Here is a 24150-nt window from a genome sequence, read left to right as displayed (position 1 = left end):
CCTTTTCATTGTGAAAATGATCTCTGGCCTTTGCATCTCCCTTTGAGAAGGGACAGCTTCAGAAAGGCTTGGTGATGGCTGGGCCTAGTTGCTCAACACATGTTTGTGGAATAAACAAATGAGTGAAGGTTGCAACACTTCCTGGTATCACAGTAGGTACGCACGGTGCATTTTTACAATTGAGTAATTTCAGATAAAGACAGGAACATGGTGTTTATAAGCTGCTCTTAAATGGAGGAGAATGCAGACAGATGATACCGGGGGAGGGGAAAACCAGGCCCTGAGGGAGGGGGCCAGCCACAGGTGCCCCTGGGCACTGGGACCCTCAGTGTCGGGGAGCCCAAGCCTTTCCGCCAACAGGCTGCATCGCAGGGAGACAGGCTGCTGGCCTGCATGTGACCCCCTCTCCTGCCCCTAGCTCAGCAGCAGAGACCCAAAGGGACACCACAGCACACTCGATAAATATTTGTTCAATGCACAAATAGGTAAAGGTGTGGGAGGGGATGTGTTTTGAAAGTCCATCCTCCTCCTCCACACCAACCACACCTTGGTAGTCACTCCCAGATAAAAGTCTCCCCTCCCAGTGACTGCCACTGGTGACTGTCAGAGGCGAAAGCTCAGGCCAGGCCTGGCTGCAGTGGTCTCCTCAGGCCGCAGACGTCGGGAAGCACAGCCATGCCCAGGTACACCGTCCATGTGCGCGGGGAGTGGCTGGCAGTGCCCTGCCGCGATGCACAGTGCACCGTGGGCTGGCTAGGCCGGGAGGCCATTCGGCGCTACATAAAGAACAAGCCAGACAACGGAGGCTTTGCCTCAGTGGATGACGTGCACTTCCTCGTGCGCCGGTGCAAGGGCCTGGGCCTGCTGGACAATGAGGACACACTCGAAGTGGCCCTGGAGGACAACGAGTTCGTGGAAGTGGGTGAGTGGCCGGAGGGGAGCAGTGCACCCTGATGGGGCTGGGCTTCGACCTCACATCGCTGTGGGGGAAGGAGGCTCTGCTGCTGTCCCCCGGCAGGAAAATGCTCTCCGGCTGCGTCACGTGCTCGGCCTCTGTGTCTCTCAGACACACCCTGAGAGAAACCTAGGGTTCTTATCCCCCTTTTAGGGCTGAGGCAACAGACACAGAGAAGAGGTGACTTAGCTAGAGTCAGACCCTCAGTAAGTAGCAAAGACTACATTTGAACCCCAGGCTGCAGGTCTGACTCCCTTTGCAGTCCAGAATCTCCAGTTACCCTTCAAAACAACTCCCCAGACTAAAGGCCCCACAGGCATATTAGGCAGAAGGAGTTCAGAGTTAGAACCAAATAAAGCTGGGGATGGGGATGGGGATGGAGGTGGGGGTTAAATCTTGAACTTTCCTTAAACCCCTGTATCCACACCAGATACCTCCCCCTCTGCTTTTTGCTCTCCTTTGTAATGACACTGAGAATATGAAAGCATCTGGAGTCATTTTAAAGCAGCCATTTCTATAGAATTCAAAGGCGGCTGAGGAGCCCCCTTTCTTGATTTACCAGCAATGCCAGGCGTGGCTCTCTGCGGTGATCTGTAAGGATCTTGCCTTCTTGTTTCAGTGATAGAAGGGGATGCCATGTCTCCCGACTTCATTCCCTCACAGCCAGAAGGCGTTTACCTGTATCCTTTCCTGCAGGCTTGTTGGTCTGCTCTGGGGGCTGCTCCTGCCAGCAACGGGGTTGGGGCTTTTCCACACTACCCAGGGTTTTCCTTTACCTGGCTTCAGATACAGCAAATACCGGGAGCCTGAGAAGGTAAGCTTCCAACCACTCTTTTTGTTAAGAAAATTAAGTCTCCCTCATGTAAAGAGGGGAGGGCAGAAAAGTCCCTGAGCAAACACTGCCAGTTAGGACAGGGCCATACCCAGCTCCCGGCAGAAGGTAGGGAAAAGCATTATGCTTTTCTGTGTCATGTCTAACTTTCTGTACTCAGCCTCCTCTGAAGCAAGCTGGTATTTAATTAGCACATCAGTGCTTCACAACAGTGTTAAATCTACCAAGTGCCAGTTTGGTCCTGCCTGAGGCTCCCCCATTCTCTTGTTCAAGCAGCCGAGCTGTTCACACTCACGGGATGATCCTCTTCTTTTGTGCAGTACATCGCCTTAGATGGGGACAGTCTAACCACAGAGGATCTGGTCAACCTGGGAAAGGGGTGTTACAAAATAAAGGTATGCGGGTGGGTGGGGAAGGATGTTCTCTGAACGTTTTTGCTGCGTACGGAAGCCTTTACCATGCTCAGCTCTTAACAACGTTTTCCTAGCTCACTCCAACTGCTGAAAAGAAGGTGCAAAAATCCAGGGAAGTCATAGACAGCATCGTAAAAGAAAAAACTGGTATCTCTTTCCTTTGTGTTATTCAATTCTTTTTGTAGACTTAAAAACATGGCCTGTGTCTAACTGTATAATGTCTGTTTTTTGTTCTAGTTGTTTACGGCATTACTACCGGCTTTGGAAAATTTGCCAGAACTCTAATTCCTGTCAGTAAGCTACAGTAGGTTTGATTCCTGCCCTCCCCACCAAACACACACACATTCACATGCCGCCCACCCCGGTCTTTGAAATTTCTCTCAAGGGGGATAATTAACATTTGCCCCCAATTTACTCATGAAAAGGATGAGGCATGTGTTCACTTGCATACAAGTTGGTATTAGAAACAGGCCTGCTGGTTTCTACCACGGCAGCACGCTGCCTCATTTTGCCGCTCCATAAGTGTAACTGTTCTCCATCTCACCAGCTGAGGGAACATTTTCACTTGGATCTAAGAGCACTGTTTCCCTTTCTCTTCCAGAGAGCTCCAGGTCAACTTAGTACGCTCACATGCTTCAGGTAAATCATTCCAAATACTGGGTGCCTTCTAGATCTTGCTTGATTTGACGAACAAAGTATAGCACAATGTGAGGCACCTATGACAGCCACAAAGAGCTCACGTATTCCAAAAACTAGTGCTAATTCTGCTGCGGGGGGAGGAAGGGAAGCAGAAAGTATCAGACAAGACCACCTCTCAGCCGAATCTCAGCAGAAGGAATGGACCAAGTAGGGATGGGATTGGGGCAGAAGCATGTGACTATCATGCCAAGAGAGTGGTGCTTTCAGGGAATGAAACTAAGGCTGGGACTCAGTGAATGAGCACATCGGGACAGGGGGAGGCAAGAATCAGGTCCCATCTGACTGCAGGGAAGCCTGTGCTGGAGTCCGGATGCCATTCTAAGTGTTGAGGAGGGTAGGGGCTCACTGAAGTGTTCTAGGACAGAGAACTGAGAGGACAAGACTGGGGTCTCCCATTGTCTAGAAGATGGGGCTTTAAGAAGCAAGGCAGTCAGGACAGAGGGCAGTCCAAGTATCTGCATCCACAGGAGAAAGGTAATAGGAGACTGGACTGAAGTCAAGTGAGATTTGAGAAATGCAAGGAAGTGGAAAAGATTTTGGTTTTCTAGGAGGAAACATCAATTCTGTTTTTCGTAGGTGTTGGGAAACCACTGATCCCTGAGAGATGTCGGATGCTCTTGGCTTTAAGGATCAATGTCTTAGCCAAAGGATACAGTGGCATTTCTCTGGAAACCCTCAAGCAAGTTATTGATGTATTTAATGGTAATGTAATGGATCACCAGACTGACCTCCATTGAGGCTGGGCATGTACCATAAGATAGAACTGATTGATGGATGGTGAAGACTTGGCTGAAACAAGAAGCCATATAATAATGGAGATGAATGGAAAATGGGCTTGTCAAGAGAAGGATAGCTAAGGGAGAGGGAGGGTCGGGCAGAGACACTTATTCCTATGTACTTTGACTCACTTCTCTTACCCTTCACTTAGCATTTGGCATCTTTAAGTCTGGCCGTAAGTTCAGAGCTGCAAAGATCCTTTGATTCAGTAGAATCTGTAACCCAATGTGGTTAGAGAAGTTGTATCAAATCATCTGGGAAACACAAGGATTCCTGGGTGTCCAACCTAAACACCAGTTCTGTAGTTCTGGTTGGTGCCTGGGAATCTGAAATCTGAATGCTTCCCAAATGGCGGGATAGCCAGACTTAAATAACTGAAATTCAACTTCTCACCAGAGTGGAACAGAACTATAAAGAGATTAAAGAGTAGCTTATGGATCATGAAACCATCTACTGCCAAAATCTGATGCAGTTCAACTCTTTGCTAGAACTTGCTATAGGAAAATCCCAAAGTGGAGGCATGCTTTGAAATGTTTGGGAGGCCACTGTCCCTTCTCACAGATAAGGATAAACATTGTAGGTCAGCAGAGGCTCAGGGAACTCTGTGGGGGTGAAAGAGTTGGGGGAGAAGCGGGGTTGTATAGTCACATAAAGCAAAGTACATGCCCAAGTCCCCATGCTACGGACGCAAGTGACACATAAACCAGATAGAACAACCAGTGACAAGCAAGATGAATGAACAGTTTATAGTATATAGGGCTGTGCTGAACAAACCCGGAGGGATTCCAAGACCCATTTTTCTCCCACCCTGGTCTGCCCCATAATCTTAGATAGTACAGCTTTGGCCTGGAGACCACGTATACTTCATGAATGAGTCTAAGGCACCTCTGAGTCCCTGGAGCTCTGAAAATTCCCCAGGTTAAAATATGATCTAGAAGCTGGCCTGTGGATGACATAGCTTTACCCTCCTGACATTGTTTAGCAGTTGGAAGAAACATTGCTATCGGGAGTCTGAGTTTACTTGAGAAAAAAGAAGCCCCTTTTGGGGTAACTTATTGGGAATTTCCTCCAAATAGTACATGTCTATTTATAAGTGGTGGTGGGGTGGCAAACTGGGTGACACATAATCTGGCAAAAAAGAAGAGACTAAGTTGCCTATGACTTTACCTCCCCAGAGAACCCCTGTTAACATTGTGATGGGCGGTACACTTGTGTAACACTTTATTTTCTAACATACGTATTTCCCAACCTTCTCCAACAGCTTTTAATGGCTACACACCATTTGGTCATTTAAAAGCGTCTTAATTCCATGTCTAGGTCATTTCTAATTTTTTGTTCTTAGAAACAAGACTATAAATAACAGCTAGTTTGTGATGTCTTTAAGATACATTGCTATAATTTCTAGAAATTTTTGTATCAAATTAGAATATGCACAGTAACAGTAAGCAAGGTGGCAGAGGATCAAGGAGGAAGTAGTTAAAAGAACAGATAATTCTTCTGGAGATACAGGTTCCAGATCAGCTTTCTTCCACAGAACCTGATTTTGATTCTCCCTCTATGCACAGTGTTTGCCCAATCACCTTACAAAGCAAATTGAGAGTGTCCTAGTTAAAACCTATAATATCTCCTATAGTTTAAGATAAAATCTAAACTTAAAGTGGCTTACAAGAGAAGGCTTTGCTGCTGGGAGGGTCCCCCTTCCATCCTTCCCTCCCCCCATTCTCCTTCCTGCCTTTCTCCTCTCCCCCTTGCCTCTTGCCTTACTCTTTCTATGGCAGCTAAGCCAGGCCCCTCAAGCATTAGTTGTGTTTGGGGAATTGTCTTTCCCTGAGTATGTGCAACATCAAGTGATACTAGTTCCTTTCCGGGGGAGGCTGGTCTCACTGGCAAAGCAAGGATGGCCAGAGAGAATGAAGTGCTCCCCAAGTGACTGATGCCTACCTCTCTCCCAGCCTCCTGCCTGTCCTATGTGCCAGAAAAAGGAACCGTTGGTGCCAGTGGAGACCTCGCTCCGCTCTCTCATCTTGCTCTTGGGATGATTGGAGAAGGGAAGATGTGGTCTCCAAAGAGTGGCTGGGCTGATGCTAAATACGTAAGACTTTGATAAAAAACTTCCTTCTGCAGAAATTTCCTGGGCTGGATATGGGGCGTTCTTGCATGGTTTTTAAATCACTTAATCTTTACAGACCCAATGAGGGAGCCACCGTTATCCCCTTTGTAGGTAAGAAAATTGAAGCTTAGAAGTCAAACTAGGCAAGGTTCTTAGCTTTCCTGCTTTATCGTCAGCCTTCAGGACTTCACGGCCACCTTGGTGAAAAGGTGCAATGGCCAGTGTTAATCTCAGGCATTGATTCCGCACCTAACGCTCCCACTGCCCACTGGGAAGTCCCACACTGTGGCAGCTTTATTTGGTTGCTGGTTCTCACTGGTTCATTGTATTTGCTGTGTGGCCTCTAGAAAGCAGGTTCCATTGTTCCCCAAGTTCCCACCTGCTGGCTAATCAGAAAGCTTTTTGATAAAGTTTTAATGTTTCTTCTTCCATCTCCAAATTCCATCAGAGCAGCCCAAAGAATTATCTGAAGTGCCATCTCTAAACAATTGCTGAGAGGTCCCCTAACTTAAGTGAAGGGGCAGAGGACCGAGGAGGAGGAAGTTAAGCAAACATACAGTCCTTATGGAGACACAGGTTCCAGCCCACCTTTCTTCCATGCAGCCTGATCTTGACGTTCCCTCTATGTAGTGTTCCCCCAACCACCTTCAGATCCAAGCATGTCCACACTAAAGCCTGTATCGCTTCCCATTGTCCTTTGGATAAACTCTAAACTTAAAGTGGCTTATAAAGTCGTGTTCGTCATGCTACCCCCTCATCTCTCCCCACCAGGCTCTCCACTACAGCAGCTGGAGGTTCCCTGCGGCTGGCAAGCGCTGTGTCCTAGGCAGAGGGGCCAGCACATGTCCATTCTGCTCCCCCCTGCTCGCTCCCGTTCCTCCTCTGACAAAACCCCTGGGAGACGGCCCCCTCTGCTCTTCTGCTGCTTTTCCCTGCCCACCAAGTCCCTTCTGCCCCTCCTTTGTACTCTCCTAGCATCTTACGGGATTATTTTCCACCAAACCCTGACCACTTCCTCCCTCCCGGAGCACTTAACATACTATTTCTGCTGTAACTGCCCCGAGCTTGTCTGCCTCGGTTTCTCCTGCCTGCATCTCCAGCACCCTCCCCAGAACAGAATCTGGCCTGGAATAAGTACTCTTAATAAACCTGTGAAATGGGCATGGTAAATGGTGCTGGCTCTGTCTTCCTTCTTCCCTAGAAGAACCTTCACTTAGTGTCTGCTTTCACTTCTTTATTTCAAGGGCAGATTATCCTGCCAGAGTTTAGATAAGTGATGAAGGTGGAGGACTTTTTAGGCCAAGCCCTGGAGGCTGGGGGAACACGGACAGTCAGTAGCCCAGCTTGAGTGCTGGACAGGTGGGCACACGTGCTCGGGAAGCAGCAAGAGGAAAAGTGATTCACTAAGGTAGAAACCAAACATGGAGGACCTAGAAACCAAAATTCAGGCTTGAGTCTGTAGGTACTAGAGCCCCATATTCAAGTGCAAAAATTATTTGGACAAGTCTGCTTTCAGACTAAAGTACAGAACTAGAGAATAGACCAGAGAAGAACAGAATCAATTCATTTAGATCTAATATTTTACAAAAGACCTTTGGGCTTAAGTACCTTTTATTGGATTCCTCAGAAAATTAGAAATAGCTGGTATTTCACTTGATACCCATTTTGATCTTTTTAATCGTTCCATAGGTCCTAGAGGCTCATGGATTGAAACCAATTGTTTTGAAACCAAAAGAGGTGAGATTATGGAAAAATTTGTTCATTTTAACAGGTCTTTAGTTATGTACTATTTTCAGTCTCAATATCAGTCTCAGTGGATTCTTAAACATGCCTTACATATTTGTTAAAAGTTGGTCACTGAAGAAAGGGTTCCTCCATAAGGATTGATTCTTCATTCCACACATGCTTGGGGTTCTCTTACCTAATAAATTAAACTTCATATCATGTTATCTAAGGATCTCTAGCAGATATTCTGAGCCAATACCCCTTAAAGTGCTCTGTGCCAAGAGTCTTGGGCCAGAATTGTTTTAAAATGTCTACAATGATGAGAAGTAAAAGAAGAAATGCAACATAATTAAGCTAAGGATTTATATGCAGTCTACTCTATAGCTACATTGCTGCCTCAAGTATGGGGACATTTAACAGGTATTCCATTTGCTGGATTTATACTAACGATTTCCATCGGGTGGCCCTTAATCATCAAGGGGTTCAATAAGCATTACTGCCTTGTGCTTTAGAAAACATGGATAAACATCATTCAGCTGACTGGCTTAAGAAAGCAAAAGATATGAAACCAACTTGTATGCAGTTTTGTTATAATACAGTAGGAAATGTCTCTCCTCCTCCCCAAAGGGCCTGGCACTCATCAATGGGACACAGATGATCACCTCCCTGGGCTGCGAAGCGGTGGAGAGAGCCAGCGCCATCGCACGCCAGGCTGACATTGTGGCGGCCCTGACCCTTGAAGTGCTGAAGGGCACCACCAAAGCCTTTGATACCGGTCAGCACGGTTCCTCTGTTTGGGTGCAGTTCATTCAGTGAGAGCTGCTGACACTGGGTGGTGGAGGTCTTTAGACACAGGAGTGGGGAGAAGGGAAGGAGGAGAAAACCAAGTGACTGTAGTGCCTGCAATACTGCCACAGCTTCCTCCAGGTTGTGTGCACTTGATCCTTGAAACAACCACCTTCTACAGACACACTGACCTTGAACATTAAGTGACCTGCCTCAGATCACACAGATCTGACTCCCGTCAAACTATGTGTTGTCTTAGGAATCTGTTCATAGGGGTTTACAATTAGAGTAGGATTAGACTTGGTTCCCATGAGAAAACTTGGAGAGAAAAACTGTGGAAGTGGTAGCTTACCTCGAAAGTAGTGATTTGGAAAGATACCCTATTATTATATGTGGTAGGACAGAAAACTGTCTAAAAATAACTTGGTTAAAATTGGGCCACTATAGAGTTCCCTTCCATTATGAGCCTGACTTATTTTCGGCTAGGCCTCGTGTCTTGAGCTGAATGGGCTCAACACATACTGTGCAATCAGATATGCAAAGTGTAATGAATGAAGTCAATAAGGAAAATCCTGCTTTCAGAGTTAAGTTTTAATTGTGAGCAGCAGTTAGGAACTTCTGGGACTTGTGAGGGCTGTCTGTGCCATGGATGGTCCTGAGCCACAGATGGTAGTGACTCGAGTAAGAGGTACTCATTTTCTCCTTCCTCACTTCTAGACATCCATGCTGTTCGCCCTCATCGGGGGCAAGGCGAAGTCGCTTTTCGCTTTCGGTCCCTCTTGGACTCAGATCACCACCCATCTGAGATAGCAGGTCTGGGCGTGTTTCTGTGAGTGAGCTTATCTGGGTTTGGGTTTTGTGGAAAAAATGATAACACATTCTCTGCCATTCTCACCACCACATCCGCAGAAAGTCACAGGTTCTGTGATCGTGTTCAGGATGCATACACCTTGCGCTGCTGTCCACAGGTAAACAGTTTATTTTCTTTCCCCCAAATCAGCAAAGAATATAGAAAATGAAGGTGTTAGAAAATCATGTATTGGTCTAAATTTCTCTACTGCTTCTAATAAAAATTATGCATATCCTACTTCCATTTGTCCAGTTATTGTAAAGTTTCTACTCTGTATGCTAAGCTGTTGCTGTTTGAACTGCTTTGTTCTTGCTGTGTAGGTTTAGGGCCCTATCTTTAAGTAATACTCTTAGTAATAACATCATCCTAACCATTTAAAGGAGTTTTACTGGTTCTCCCTGGTAGATGGAAACAGAGCCAGCCTGCCAGCAATATTCACAGAAAAGTCTAATCAAAGTTCAAGCACGCATCCAAGATTGTACCTTATCTGAATTTCATAGGCAGACACAAACCATCATAAATGAGTCTGTGAGGCTTAACTTCAAATAAAAAAGCAGATGGCCTGGGTTGGCATGAGGCATCTTGCATTGCAGGTGTTACTGCTCATTTGCACAGGCAATTAATTGAATGAGAGATGAACACACATCTCAAGAATGAAAGAGTGTTTCACGTTCCAGTCCAGAATGTAATCAAGACTCCTCCCAGGAGTAAATGCCCTCATTTCCTTTCAGTCAACAAGTTCTGTTCTAGCTAGATCAATCGAAAATGTCTATGGAAAGAATTGCCAAATAAGCTCTACAGTTAGAATAAATCCTTGCTCTTCTACTAAGAATATCAGACTGTGTGACAGGCACCATTATCAGTATCTTCCACGCATTGATTCATTTCATCTTATATTTTAGGTCCATGGTGTGGTGAATGACACAATCGCATTTGTGAAGAACATTATTACCACAGAACTTAACAGTGCAACAGATAATCCTGTATCTTTGGACTGTGTGCTAAGCTGTAATTACAGAATTCCAGCTGGTAATTTTAAGATCTGCTGAAGTGATCATTTTGTGTAGCATCTCTTTTCTATCACTGCATTTCACAGACTAAGTGCCTACAAGTCAAGACTTTCTGTAGATCAGAGCTGGTAAGGCAGGTCTGTGAACCTAATCTCAGGTTTTGAGTCTAACATACTATGAAATATGCTTTCAAAACTGACCCACTAAAGATTAAAGGAGGTATTTCCAGCACTGGCTGAGAGGTTTCACAAGGACATCCACCCTGTAACCCATGGCTGAAGTTGTTGGTAGAAGGATGAAGACCCCTGTCACAATTGTGAAGGCCGAGACCCTCGGTAGGTCTGACGGCCATGCAAACCCTCCTGGCTGTGGGGATGCCGTGATGCATTAAGCAGAAGGCAACCTTTTAACACTCCAAAGTATTTACCAGAGAGTTATAACTTTTGCCATCCAGGTTTTTATTTCTGACGTGGACTTTACTCAAATTAGTGTTTCCATATTTGTACAAACAATATTGAGTGCTTCCATTTCTCAAGCATGGTGCGTTTCTTTCCTTTCCTGGTATGCGTATCTCAGAGCCAACTTGTTTTTGCTTTGGAATGTTCTTTGATGGCACAGGTCCCCCCAGAAGTCGATGTGAGCTGTCAGGGGTCAGACTGGCAAAGTCTTCAGAGACACAGCACTGCGTTTGAAGACCACCCAGGACCTTAGGAATCTTTTTTACCTATACCTGCCTCAATTCTTAATACTGGAGAAAGTGCTAGATTAGCAGCCATGAAAGCAGTTCACAGCCTGGGTCAGCAGAGTGGTTTCACAGCAGCTGTGTGAGATTTATCAGCTCTTTAGTGTGGCTTCCCTGATAAGCTTTCTTCAGGATGTGTGTTTTATGTCCTCTCAGATTGTTGCACAGTTAGATTAAACTCACAGTAAATAATACTCAACTCATTCACCTCAACACCACCCCACTGCTGAATGGGGCGGAGTGTGCATGAACTCTGTAGTCTTGTCTCATCAATCAGTCCTTACACTGTAGAGGAGGGGAATCCATTCTACACTTATCTGAGTGAGATTTGAAAGGGTATCTTATAAAGTAAAACCCCCCAATATTACCATTAGAATCACTGTACATGGGAGAAGGGTAATTTAATTCCCTACTGAATTTTCCCCCCACCACTTGCCCAGCAAAAATTTCAGTCAAAAGTTCTTTCCTTTCTCAACTAAAGATTCTTAATTATTGGTGAATTTTCAGTAGGCAAATATTTGGGGGTTCTTCTGCAATACTGTGATACCTGAAACAGTATTTTTCTCAATTTTCTGCTACAGATATAGAATACCTATTATGTAGTTTGCTGGATATTATGGGAGTTAAATTCTGATTGCTATAATCTGATGGCCAACAAACAAATTTGGAACAACTAGAGAACCAAAAACATGCTTAAGTCTTAACTGATGCAGAGATGATTTGCTTTAGGAGTCGGAGAATGGAGAGAGGACCAGGGCCCGTGGTTGGGGGTAGGTGCATGGAGAAGAACGGGGCCAGATGTAATAGGCTCACAGTTTTATGTACAGAAAAGATTAACTCCAAACTTGACTAAGTTAATGTAACACATACATCTCCAGCAATCTGGAAGTCAGAACCTTTCTCTCACAGAGTGAGTTCCTGGTTAATAGGTAATAAATATTCTCTAGTCCAGTAGGTGAAAATCAGCTCTTTGGAACTGGAAGAAGGGTCTGTTACTGCTCTTGCTGGGTGCCTGTTGGTTTAAGTGAAGAGCGTGGTAGAACTGAATGGTCCCTGAGGGTGTTCATATTCAGTGAGTCTAAGCTGCCTCCTACTTAAATGGGTTTGTGGCAACCTATGAGCTGCCATCAGCTGTGAACACTGCTGGCACATGATCGCCGTGTAGAGAATTTGAAAATTTTCCCAGAACTGATTGTTCCAATTTGGTGGTTGCTCATCGGCACACTCTTCCATTCAGCAGATTCTTCTATGGAGCACAAGTCACTGTGGAGTTGCTTTTAAACTGGTGTCCTAGGGTGAGTTCTTAGTTTCAGGTTATAAACTTGGTGAGGGAAAGTGAATAACCACTGGATTACTATACTTATGGTGCTTGAGAATCTCTAACCTCAAAAGAAAACATCATTTTTGTTTCATGTTTCTTTGGCTCCTCATTGGGTGTACATGATTCATCTTTAAGGTTTGTGTGTGTGTGTGTGTGTGTGTGTGTGTGTGTGTGTGTGTGTCCCTTTATGTCAACAACTGCTTGCAGGAAGATTTTCCTTTCCACCCCACACTTGTACAAGTGAACACTGCATCTCAATGTTAAAAGTAAGCAGAGTAGGGAAAGAGTTATACATACATCCTCTGCTTTTTTAAAGTTCATGTTACACCATTTTGCTTATGAAAAACCTACGTCAATATCTGTTTTTTGCTAACGGAAAGAAATCTGAAAGCGGAGGATTTTCACTTTTATGAAAAAAAGATGAAAAGCAAAAAAAGAAAAAGAAAACAGCCTCCAGTCTTGGTCTTGCAGAGAAGCATTTTCGAGGCAGCACACCCTGAGCAGCCAGAGCCGCCCCACCGAGCTTCTTCCCCGGGAGCCACCCTCAGCTTCTCAGCCTCCAGCCACCGCAGCTCTGAACTGTGTCGTGAGCATCTGTGCTTTCTCACTATTTATTTTGGGCATCTCTTAGCAAGATGTGTCCTAAGGTCTCAGAAAAGCATAACAGAGGTTATCTTTTTGGGTCTGGGGATGCTCAAAAATTTTGCGTATAAATCAACAGTAAATGGTTCTTATTGGGGGATGGATGTGGGGTGGCTGTACCTGAAGTGCTCAGCAAATATGATATTCAAGCCTTAACCTGTTTTGAAAGATGGTATATGCCAATAGGGGAGAGACTATTTCTGGAGGAAACTTCCATGGTGAATACCCAGCAAAAGTAAGCTTTTTAAACTTGCACCTCACCCTGAAAGCATATTCCAATATAGGCCAACTGAATTGAGACACTCTTTCAGGCCCTGGACTATTTGGCCATTGGAGTCCACGAACTTGCTGCAATTAGCGAAAGAAGAATCGAAAGGCTCTGTAACCCTTCCCTCAGCGAGCTGCCTGCCTTCCTGGTGGCTGAAGGTGGTCTGAACTCTGGCTTCATGATCGCCCACTGCACAGCTGCAGCCCTTGGTAAGCACACTGCCATTTCCCAGAGCCAGGTCTGTCCGTCTAAGGGCCTTTCTGTTTTACCTAAAAGAATCAGCTTTTGTCCCTGAATGAGATCTAACTTTTCACCATTCCATTTACATCCATCTTCTGTCAATACAAATGCACAGCTTGTCTTTTTAGTATTTTTTAGAAAAATATATAGAATAAGACTTAAACAACATATGCTGAAACAATCACACACTAACGAAGTTGTAAATAAAGAGGTTTTCACAATTTCTCTGTCGGACGCAAATGACATCACATATGAACTTAATCTTTGTAGCCTTTCCCTTAATCTCAGTTTGAAGACTGTCAGAAGGAAAAAGACAAAGATGTTTCTAGTTAATGGTACGACCTGAGCTGACCTGAATGATTACACAGTGGATAATTCCATTAGCTACACCAACCACTAAAACCGTAAAGATGTGATTTCAACATGTAAAAATGCTGGTAGGATGCAAGATGCCCTCTATGAAAATTGAGCTTCAATATAACTGATTTCTGACTTAAGACTGTAAGGGACAGACAACACATCAAAATAGGGTCTGGCACAAAGAGTTTCACTTCTATTTACTCCATTGTCAACAGCAATACCACAAGGCAGGTACTACTGTTACCTCCATTTTACAAACACCTGCAGACCCAAGAAGTTAAGTGGCTTACCCCGGATTGCACAGCTCGTAGGAATTTAAGTAAAATTTAAAACAAGGCATTTTTTTTTATCCCACATCTGTGCTCTCACTGCAATTAACAAAGATCTCAGTTTAATCAATACTTAATCCTAAAACATGGTTGCCAAATTTAAAATACAAGTGCAGGAGGCCCAGTTAAATTTGAATTATTTGGGACAAACTTGTGCTAAAAAATTATTTTTTAATCTGAAATTCAAATTCAATTGAGCACCCTGTATTTTTTCTGGCAAACCTACCCAAGGTTAGCATTATGGTTAATTTGCAGGTGCTCGAGAACAATATTCCTGGTTGTGTCACCAGAGGAGGCAGGGTTAGAACTCAGGCATGATTTTGGGGTATCCAGGCTAGACCCACAGATCTAGCATTATGGTTAATTAAGGATAGCATTATGGTTAATTAAGAGCATAGACTCTGAGTCCAAATTTTCCAGCAGTGTGATATGGAGCAAGTTTCTTGATCCTGTTGACACTCAGTTTACTCCTATGTGAAACAGGGATGAAAATTTTACCTAACAGGCTATTTTCAAGATTAAATGGATTAATTAATGCATGTAAAGCCTTAGAACTGTGCCTGGCATGTTGGAAGCACTAAATAATTAGTTGCTATTAATACTACTCCTAACCCCTTCCTCATCTAAGCCTCACACTGAAACTCAACACACATAACCAACAAGGAGTCACAGAACTAATCTTCTCTGTCCAGTATATTCTATTGGTTCACTTACCTTTTAAAATGCCTCTTTAAAGGCAGCAATTTTTTGCATTAACATGGAGGGATTGTGGTAATTGATTTCTAGAAAACATGAGGGACTTTGGGAAGCCTTCTTGATTCCTACTGAAGTTGTTCAGCTTGCTTTCATTAATGAAGCTGGAGATTCCTTTATTTGGGACTTGTAAGTTATCTTTCTGAACGAGCCTCACCACCTCCTGCTTGTCTGTAATAGGATCCCAGGACCTGGGACTTGCAGTGCTGAAACCCAGGAAGTCTGGGCAAACCAGGATGATTTGCTCACCCAAGTTTATTCTTGGATCATCTCACAATCCTGCATAGCATTGAAATGAAGCTTCACTCAGAGCCACTTTCAAGGTCACCAAAAAGCGGAGAAAAATCTCTGAATTTGACCTTTTGTGGTTTTTGAACCTGGAGAGTAGGAACTTTGTAATTTAGGTCTTTGCTATTTCAAGTGTGGTCTCAAGGTGAGAGTCTGGCCATCCCCTGAGAGTTTGCTAGAACAGCAGAAATCAGGCCCCTTCCAACAGTTAGCTTAACAAGATCGAGTGATTCATATGCACAATGAAGTTGGAAAGACACCCATCTAGGCCATCTCTAGGATTCCTCCCACATCCTCTGAGTTATCTCTGGCGTCATGAAGCCCTTGCTTAAACCCAGTACAACCACCTGTCATCAATGAAAGTCTGAACTGTTAATTTTGCTCAAGATCTGTGGGTCTAGCCTGGATACCCCAAAATCATGCCTGAGTTCTAACCCTGCCTCCTCTGGTGACACAACCAGGAATATTGTTCTCGAGCACCTGCAAATGACCACTACATCTTTTTTCTCCTAGTCTCCCTAGTGTGCTAAATGCTTCCAGTGTTTTTAACTTGGCTTTGTGACATTAGGGTTCCCATCCAGGTCTTCTCTCAGAACTCACTATAGCCTTAGAGTGCTTCTCAGTTTAGGAGAAAATAACCTGCATCCTTTTCCTAAAATAATTTTGGACCTTCTGGTGCTTGGATAGTGACCAAGCCCTTGGGGAACCCAGCTCCTGGACAGAGTATTCCATGCCTGGGCCACCTCAGGCAGCCAAAAGGCCTTGTTGCAGCTTTTCCCATTTAGAAGCATCCTCAACCTGCCCTGGCCTCTTGCAGTTTCTGAGAACAAGTGTCTGTGCCACCCTTCTTCTGTGGACTCTCTCTCCACCAGCGCTGCCACCGAGGACCACGTCTCCATGGGAGGATGGGCAGCGAGAAAGGCCCTCCGGGTCATCGAGCACGTGGAGCAAGGTAACCCCAGCCCCTTCAGGATGTCGGGCCCCACTGATAACCTCCTACTCCGTGGTCCCCAAAGGGACAGCTGGCTTGAAGCATCAGCATCCTCCGGGCACTTGTTAAAAAGGCAGATTCTCAGGCCCCACCCCAGCACTGCTGAATCAGAAACTTTAGGGAGGAGAGAACAATCTAGGTTTAACAAGCCCCCCAGGTGATACTGATGTTCGCTGAAGATTAAGAAACACACCTACTGGCGAAGCTGGTTCATTGCCCGGCCTTTTTTTTTTTTAATGAGACTTTTAAAACATATTCAAAAGTGGTGAGATTAGTACCATAAACCCTCATATACACCTCCTCTGATTCAAGCTTCATTCTTTCTTTTACTTTTCTCAAATTACTTTCAAGCAAATACCTGTCACATTATTTCCTTCCAACATACTTTCTCTCCTACATACACACAGTTACCACCACGATGCCTTTTCACAGCTCACAAAAATCAACAAGAAGTCTTGGTAACACCACCGAGTACAAATTCAAAATTTCCCAATTATCGCCACGATTTTACAGTATGTTTGTTCAAATCAGGATTCAAGATCCATGTTTTAAATTTGGTGGTCAAAGTTTTAAGGTTTTTTTCTTTTTAATCTAAAAGAGTCCCCTCTCCCTTTTTCTTCTTCAGGCAACTGATTAGTTAAAAAAAACAGGTCAGTTTTCTGAAAGAGACTGATATTCAGGATTTGCCCCTTAGCTTCCTTGTGGTATTACTTGTAACTTGTTCTCTGTCCTGTGCATTTCCTGTACGTTACCGTTGGTCCTAATGGCTTGACAAATTTTAGATCCAACCTTTCTGGCAAAGATACTTCAGAGGTGGAGCTATACTAGGCCAGGTTCTCCCAGCTTTAATTACTGCTTTTTTTTTTTTTTTAAAGAGAAATTGCCTTCCTTGAGGCACTGTTACCTAAGTTCTAAGTTTTTGCAACTGTGTTGGAAGGAGTTAGCTGACAAAAGAATATCACTGCTGTAGTTCCCCCTTCTCCACGGGGGAACATTACCAGACCACCCGGTTGGTCGCTTGAAACCTCAGGTAGCGCCAGACCTTCTATATACTGCTTTTTCCTGTGCTTACATACCTTACGGTAAAGCTTAACTTGTAAATTAGACATGAAAAAGATTAACAGTAACTAATACTAAAACAATAATTATAAAAATAGACAGTAATAAAAGTTATGTGAATGTGGACTCAAAATATCGTATTTACGGCACTCACCCTTCTTGCCGTGACTTGCGGCGGGAACATGCATGCGGCGGACGCAGCGGGGTGAATGACGTGCGCACCGTTACGCAGTGTTAGGCTTACTGACCGTCCGACGCCACGGCAGGGGGAGGATCACGTGCTTCCAGTGGCCGAACAAACGTCCTGGCACTTCCTGTCGCCGCTGTCCGCCCGGTTCCCTGTGCTGGAAACCCAGTGTTTCCCTTGTGCGGCCGGGGACCCTTCCCTACCTCAGCACCAGGTTCTCGCGGCCCTTCTGCCTGCAACCCTGCTCCCCAAGGGTTCACGGGGTTCACTCCCTCACTCCATCTGCCAGCTGCGCGTTTCACCTCAGATGCCTCCCTTTCTGCCCCGGGCCAAATGGCACCTGCCATTCTTTCCCTTTGTTGTTACTGTTTTTCTAATAGCCCTTAGTACTCCTGAAATACTTAGGCTTGCCCTTTCCCAGTAGAATGTAAACTCTGCAAGGGCAGGTTCCCGACTGTCTGGATCACATCCCAAGGTGGACCTAAAATACCTAGAACAGTGCCTGGCACAGACTTGGTGTTCAAATGTTTGCATGGCAATAAAGTTGGTACTATAGGCCCCAAGTCTACATCCAGTTCATCTGAGGTAGTTCTATACGTTTATATCAAGGAGGTGCTGTTAAGAGCAACAAAAAATGAATTGGTTGTTTGTATTTCAAGCATGCTCATTGTTACTGCAGTTTGCTTTGATTGCAGAGATTAAACAAATGTCTATAAATGTTATAATCTTATAAACTTGGATATAAAGTACAAGAGAAGAACCTGATTACAGTACCTAGTGATTCTTCACTGCATAGAGGACACAGAAAGAGAATAATTCCATTTGGTTGGGATGATAAGATATCTACCATCTGAGCACAGTCGATTAGCAGTGAATGAGATATTCTTCTCTCTGCCCTCTGGGAAATTAGTTTAACCAGAGAGACAGACCTCGGACAACATGACAACTCTTTGTAACACTTAGCAAAATTCTGACTAAAGAATAGCATTCTAAGGAGGATATAATTGAACCAGATCTAGTCTGAAGGGATGAAAAAAGGTGTCTCAGAAGAAATATTTAAGAGTAAGACCCAAACAACAAATAGAGGCTGCTAACTGTGGAGAGGGGCGCAGTATTGGTTTTGTATGGGAAGTGGATGTGCACAAAATTAAAGTATCCAGGATGAACTGGGACAAATGAAGAAAGGCAGCATGCTCTGCATGGAGGTAGCTGAGGGCTGCTAAATGTAAAGACAGAATAATATCTGAGACAAAACCTTGAGAGGCCACTGCATTCAGAGGGAAAGAGGACCTGAAACATAACCCACTGGAGGAAGGAGGGGAACCTTTTCAAAGGAAGAAGCTTAAAATGCTCAGGGTGACAAAGATCTGGAGGGAGAGGGAGACTGAGGCCCAAGAAATGAGCAGAGACATCTCAGGGCCTGAGGATATGAGGTCACAAGAACAGTCTTTTCTTAGTGAAAGGAATACAAATATAAACTAGCCTTGGGTGTCAGTGAAAGGAATAGCATCCAGTTTTAAAACTCTGAGGACATTCTTGCAATATAAGTAGGGCTACTATATATTTGCTTAGGATAGTTTTAGTTCATGGGAATTATGCTGTATGTTGGTGTGAAGGTAAAGAAAAGAGTCATGTAAAACCAGGTGTGTCTGTGATTCTTAGGATATTTTCAGTGTGTGTAAGTTTTTGAAAGGGAAGGTTGAAAGTGGTTTTTAGGCCACTGAGTATCAGCTTATTTCAAAATAAATGAGAACAAGAGAAAGAAACCCAAGTAAATTAAGATACTGCAGACCTTTGAATTTGCAGCAATAACGGAGCAGTTTTTAAAATCCCAAACCATGACCTCAGGGAGAGCGGCTGCTTGTGGAGAGCAACCAAGAGCACTTAACAAAATGTTGCCAACATGGTGACAAGGTGTTCCTGACGGGTTTCACAGTCACCTGGCAAACCCACCTAAGAAGCTGCGTGTTATCTGCACTATGAAATCTGCCTTTTTCCCTATTTGCATCCTCCAACCAAGAGGCCAGGTTCGTGTTATGCAGGCAGGGGAAGAAATCAGAAAGACTACCCAGTTCTGATCGTGAGCCCCAGTTCTACTGAAGAAGTGTGTGAACTTTATTTGGTAAGAGGCTTTACTTCTTGAAGTTTCCAGTTCCTCAGGGGAGGATGAGATGCAAATGTCTTCCAGGTTCGAAATGGATTCAGTAACTTCAACCTCTCCCATTGAGAGCCATCTGTACTCGACAGTTTGTAATGCACTTCATAAATTTAAAAAGAAGTCAGGCGTTTTTAATACTCCATTTCAGTTAAGTACTTAAATCGTCTGCTCAACTTTAAACTTTGAAATTATTTTCCTGGAATAATGGAACCCAAAGTGGTTACATTTCTAAATAAATTGCTGTTAAAAATTCTTCATTAGACTGTATCAAATGTAGAAACATTTAGATTTCTCTAAATTTTGAGTTGATTCCAAGGGATGGTACATTTAGTAAGAGTTCTTAGCTAGGAAAAGACTATGGGAAGATCGTTTTCTCAGAAAGCTGAAGTTGGCAAGATACCAGTTTCTAGGATTTCAGTTTTAGTGGTCTTGGATGCTTGAAACAGGCATTACAGAATTAGTCCCAGGGCAACCTAGGACTCATTTGCTCAATCCTCTGATGAAGGTCTATGTGCCTGGTATTTCAGGACAAAGGGAACAGCAAGAATAAAAACAAACAGAACTCTACAGAAAGGTGGAAATAGGAAAGAGATGTCATCCATCTTGCTCAGGTGGGGTGACCAGGGGAACACTGCGATCTTCAACTGGAAAGCTCTCCCTTTCTCACCATTAAAGATGCAGCCAAGAGGTTAGAACAGCAGGTTCAAAATGGCAACCAAATACCAAGACAGTTCATTCCACCAACAGACGGAGAGCCAGCCATGTGTTAGCTAGCAAGTGATGGTCGCCGCCTGCCTGTGATTTCTGTGCCTTGAGCATGAAGTCAGACTTTAACCAGCCCTCCTCTGCCTGTCTCGTTTTAGTGCTGGCCATCGAGCTGCTGGCAGCCTGCCAGGGCATTGAATTTCTACGCCCCCTGAGAACAACTACTCCCCTGGAGAAGGTCTATGACCTGGTGCGCTCTGTTGTAAGGTAAACACAAACAGGTCCCTGGAAGTGACACCAGCTGAGAACTGTGAACCCTGGCGGCGGTTAATGTTTGGCTGACGCTTTGGTGTGTTTTCGCTGTAGGCCCTGGATTAAAGATCGCTTCATGGCCCCAGACATCGAGGCAGCCCACAGGCTGCTTGTGGAGCAGAAGGCAAGCTGGCTTCTTGGCTTGTTTCTTAGTTTTGGGACATTATGGGAGAGCAAAGTGGGAGTGGGGAGTGAAAAAACATCCTCTTATTCTTTTGTTTCCTGTCTATGCCGTGGAAATGAACAAAAAAGGTATGCATATAATTTTCAAGGCTGTACAAAAAAAAACTATTCGATAAACTCTTCAGCATCCCATGTTGCCCTCAAATACTATCTAAAGATTAGAAGCTGAAATGAATTTTAAATGGAGCTGTAGGACAAGTATTTGTGGGGAGAAAAATGAGATGAAAGCTTCATGGATCCCCTTCACCAAGAATGTTCCCTTTCATTCAAAAGTATTCTGAGTTTCTGTGATGCCATCACCACCACCACTGCCTGGTCTAAAAGACTGCAAAGATCTCAAGAGAAACTGAGCAGGGCTATGGGCCTGTGCAGTGCACTGATGTGTCCCCTGTCATCCTGACGGAGCTGTGGGTTCTCCTGCGGCTCATTGCCTCCGGTTGCATTGGCTGTAGACTGGTCTGATAGGGACAGATGCCTTGCTGGCTGACTCATTTTTAAAATATATTTTTTAAAGTTTTTTAAGCCCTTCATAGTAACATGTGGGTGTCATTTTCCTTAGAATTGCTTAATTTCCCCCAGAACCACTGCTCTGCCCTTGGGGAGCGATTTCTCCCCTTGTGCTTCACACCTGTCATTTCTAAGTGTGTCCTGCACCCTTTGAGGGAGAAGCGCCCCTGCTTGTTGCCAACTTCGGTGCTTGTAGAGAGGTGTGAGAGGTTAGCCTTTTTAAAAAACTGAAATATTGCTGACATATAACATACTAGTGTCAAGTGTACAGTATGATTAGATATTTATTTTTATATATTGCAAAATGATCACCATAAGTCTGGCTAACATCTATCACCATATAAACTTGTCTTGTAATGAGAACTTTTAAGATCTATTCTTTTAGCCACTTTCAAATCTATGATTCAGTATCGTTAACTGTGGTCACCATGCTGTATGTTACACCCCCAGGACTTATTAATGACTGGAGTGCAGCTGACATTCTCAGCTGTCCCAGGTGGTGTTCCTGGTCCACCTGCCACACTTGGAGCAGCAAGGGTGTAAAGAACAGAGCAAGAGCACCAGTGCCAAGCAAACAGAGCAAATGAGGGAATTCATTGCCTTTCATCACTCCAGGCTTGCTTTAGAAACATAGTCCTACCCTGGGGCAACTTTCCGTCAATCTGTCCACACTGAATTCTCTAGGTTTTATTTGCTGGCTTGTTTTGCTTTAGAAGAGTAAGCAGCCGAAAACCTTCATGGTAACTTTAGGCAAGTTTTGGACTTTGTATTTTAAAAGCTGTGAATGCAACCAAAGATCAATTGACACAGATTATGTGTCAAATGGCTTATAATAAAAACAAGCCAACAGCTGCTGCGTGGCTAGTCAAGAATAGATAATGTGTTGACTTAGATCAAGTTGATGTTTAATGGCATATGAAAACAGTATTGCCACCATTCTGACGTTGTTTTGTCCTTGTTTCTCAGGTGTGGGAGGTAGCTTCACCATACATCGAAAAATACAGAACAGAGCACATTCCAGAATCAAGACCTGTTTCTCCAACGGCCTTTTCCCTGGTATCTCTACACAAGAAATCCACCAAAATCCCAGAGTCTGAAGATCTTTAATAGGTTTCATCTTGGATTAGCAGATTAGATGGTACTTAGTTTAAGAGCAAACAATACTATGCTGAAGGAAAGACCCGAGGACTTTCCCGGGTAGATCAGTCCATTATATAATTCAGTTTTTCGAAAACCTACTTTGGTGAGGCTGCTGACAGTATTCCAGTTGGTAAATCCAGTAGTTGTTCACCTGGTTCAAAACACAGGAGTTTTCGATTTACAGGGGTTTTCTTTGTCTTAACAAAATCAGCATGCCACTTACTCTTAAAGGTTAAGAAGAATAACCACAGTTGCATAGATCTATTTTTTCAAAAGTATCATTGATATACATTATATTGGTTTCAATTATACAACACAGTGGTTCAGCAGTTACCCATATTATTAAATCCTCACCCCGTCTAGTGTGGTCACTATCTATTAACAGAGTAAGATATTACAGAATCATTAATTGTATTCTCTGTGCTGTACTACTGTCCTCATGACCAACTTATATTGTGATAGTGAATTATTGTGCCCCTTTATCCTTCTCCCCCCAACCCACCCCAACTCCTCCTCCTTGGTAACCAGTAGTCCCTTGTCAGTGTCTATGAGTCTACTAATTGTATAGATGTTTTAACATTCTATAAACTCAAATCTTAAAACAGACTGATGGCATCTTAAAAAATATTGGACATCTGTGGGGTTTTTTTTTTTTTGGCTTTGACATGCTCTCTAACTTTGGCTGGCTGGCTGTACTATGCCATATGACAAATGTTCCTTAATTTTCTTTCATAAACAAACACTGCTTTAAATCATAATTTGTCCTTAAGCTGCTCTTTCTTCTACTAATTGAATCATAGTAAAGAATAATTAATAGGTAAATGAGAGGTTTTGGGTAAAGGAGTTAAGGAATGAACATACAGGTATTGGAGTGGCTGAACCATGCATTTCATATTTATCATATATCAACATACACATCAAAAACAGGACCAAGATGCTTCCACTGCGGTTGGAAGTTAGTAGTACCACTTCTATCACTTCGTTCCTGTCAGTACTCTATTCACATTCTTAAATAACCCTGTGTTTAGCAGCCTCCTTGCTTCACAGATAAGGAATCTGATGTTCAGAAGTTAACCAGCCCCCCTGTAATGGTAATCATTAAAATGAGGCTCCATCAACAAAGGTCAGATGGGGACCTAAGGTGAGTTACTCAATCCGTTTTTTTTCCCCAAAGAAGAAGATAAAGGACCTCCTGGCATGGCTTAAGTGTAACTGTCCAGAGGAGGGATCTTGGCGTTGTAAGGCTAAGATCTGTGACTTTGCTCTCATATGTGCAAACATGTGCACGGCACTCCAAGTACAGGAGCCTGAAACCACGGCTCTGAAAACTGCAGATGGTCAAGGAGAGACACGCGTGCCAGCTGGCCTCCCTGACTACAGCCTAACATGGGTCCAACAGTACATTTCACAACAGAGTTTTCACTCCTTAGATTGCACCCTGTCCACAGAAAAGGGGGAAACAAAGTGAAAACTGCTGCCTGCAGCAATTCAGCAACCAAAAATGTGCCGAGGAACCTGTTTACTGAAAGGCTATTCTTGGTGCTCTTCTTCACTAAAATGTAAATGCACAAATGAGGTTTATTTATTCTCATCCATGAGCTGCAGTTGAGCCAATAAATAAACCCAGCAGACTGATGGCTTCTCTTGGCTCCAATGTGGGCAGTACTGGATTCCCACAGGGTCTTCTGGGGCACTTGTCATTGAGGTTTCTACACAGATGTTACTGCCATCAGCTACCTTCAGGGAATTTCAAGGTAAACATGGAATAAACTAAGTCCCAGTTGTCTTACGTTGTTCCTGTAGTCTTA

At 43.9% G+C, this 24150-nt stretch overlaps 1 protein-coding gene across 2 annotated transcripts; it reads left to right on the top strand.

Annotated features, from left to right (window-relative positions):
* Positions 1-577: 577 nt before the first annotated feature.
* On the top strand, positions 578-23100 carry HAL (histidine ammonia-lyase). Of its 2 annotated transcripts, XM_073213652.1 has the most exons (20): positions 578-922; positions 1575-1635; positions 1742-1769; positions 2108-2182; positions 2275-2347; positions 2438-2504; positions 2802-2839; positions 3476-3601; positions 5629-5768; positions 7476-7523; positions 8139-8286; positions 9015-9110; positions 9207-9265; positions 10050-10130; positions 13032-13097; positions 13174-13339; positions 15918-16052; positions 20359-20467; positions 20567-20636; positions 22169-23100. In XM_073213652.1, the coding sequence occupies exons 1-20, from the start codon at positions 676-678 to the stop codon at positions 22307-22309; spliced, it is 1974 nt and encodes a 657-aa protein (XP_073069753.1). In that variant the 5' UTR covers positions 578-675; the 3' UTR covers positions 22310-23100. The 2 variants fall into 2 exon arrangements, with proteins under 2 accessions (XP_073069753.1, XP_073069754.1); XM_073213653.1 differs by lacking the exons at positions 1575-1635; positions 1742-1769 and having other exon boundaries at positions 598-922.
* The last annotated feature ends 1050 nt before the right edge of the window (positions 23101-24150 follow it).

This window comes from Manis javanica, chromosome 10, assembly GCF_040802235.1.
Source record: "Manis javanica isolate MJ-LG chromosome 10, MJ_LKY, whole genome shotgun sequence".
Classification (NCBI taxonomy): domain Eukaryota; kingdom Metazoa; phylum Chordata; class Mammalia; order Pholidota; family Manidae; genus Manis; species Manis javanica.
This window is presented reverse-complemented; position numbering and strand designations above follow the sequence as displayed.

What these genes read in the sequence shown, in the direction of transcription:
- HAL (XM_073213652.1), top strand. Translation starts at nt 676, where the DNA reads ATGCCCAGGTACACCGTCCATGTGCGCGGGGAGTGGCTGGCAGTGCCC. An exon ending in ATTCCTGTCAGTAAGCTACA is followed by an intron (nt 2,505 to 2,801) that starts GTAGGTTTGATT and finishes TTTCTCTTCCAG; the next exon opens with AGAGCTCCAGGTCAACTTAG. An exon ending in CTGCACAGCTGCAGCCCTTG is followed by an intron (nt 13,340 to 15,917) that starts GTAAGCACACTG and finishes GGCCTCTTGCAG; the next exon opens with TTTCTGAGAACAAGTGTCTG.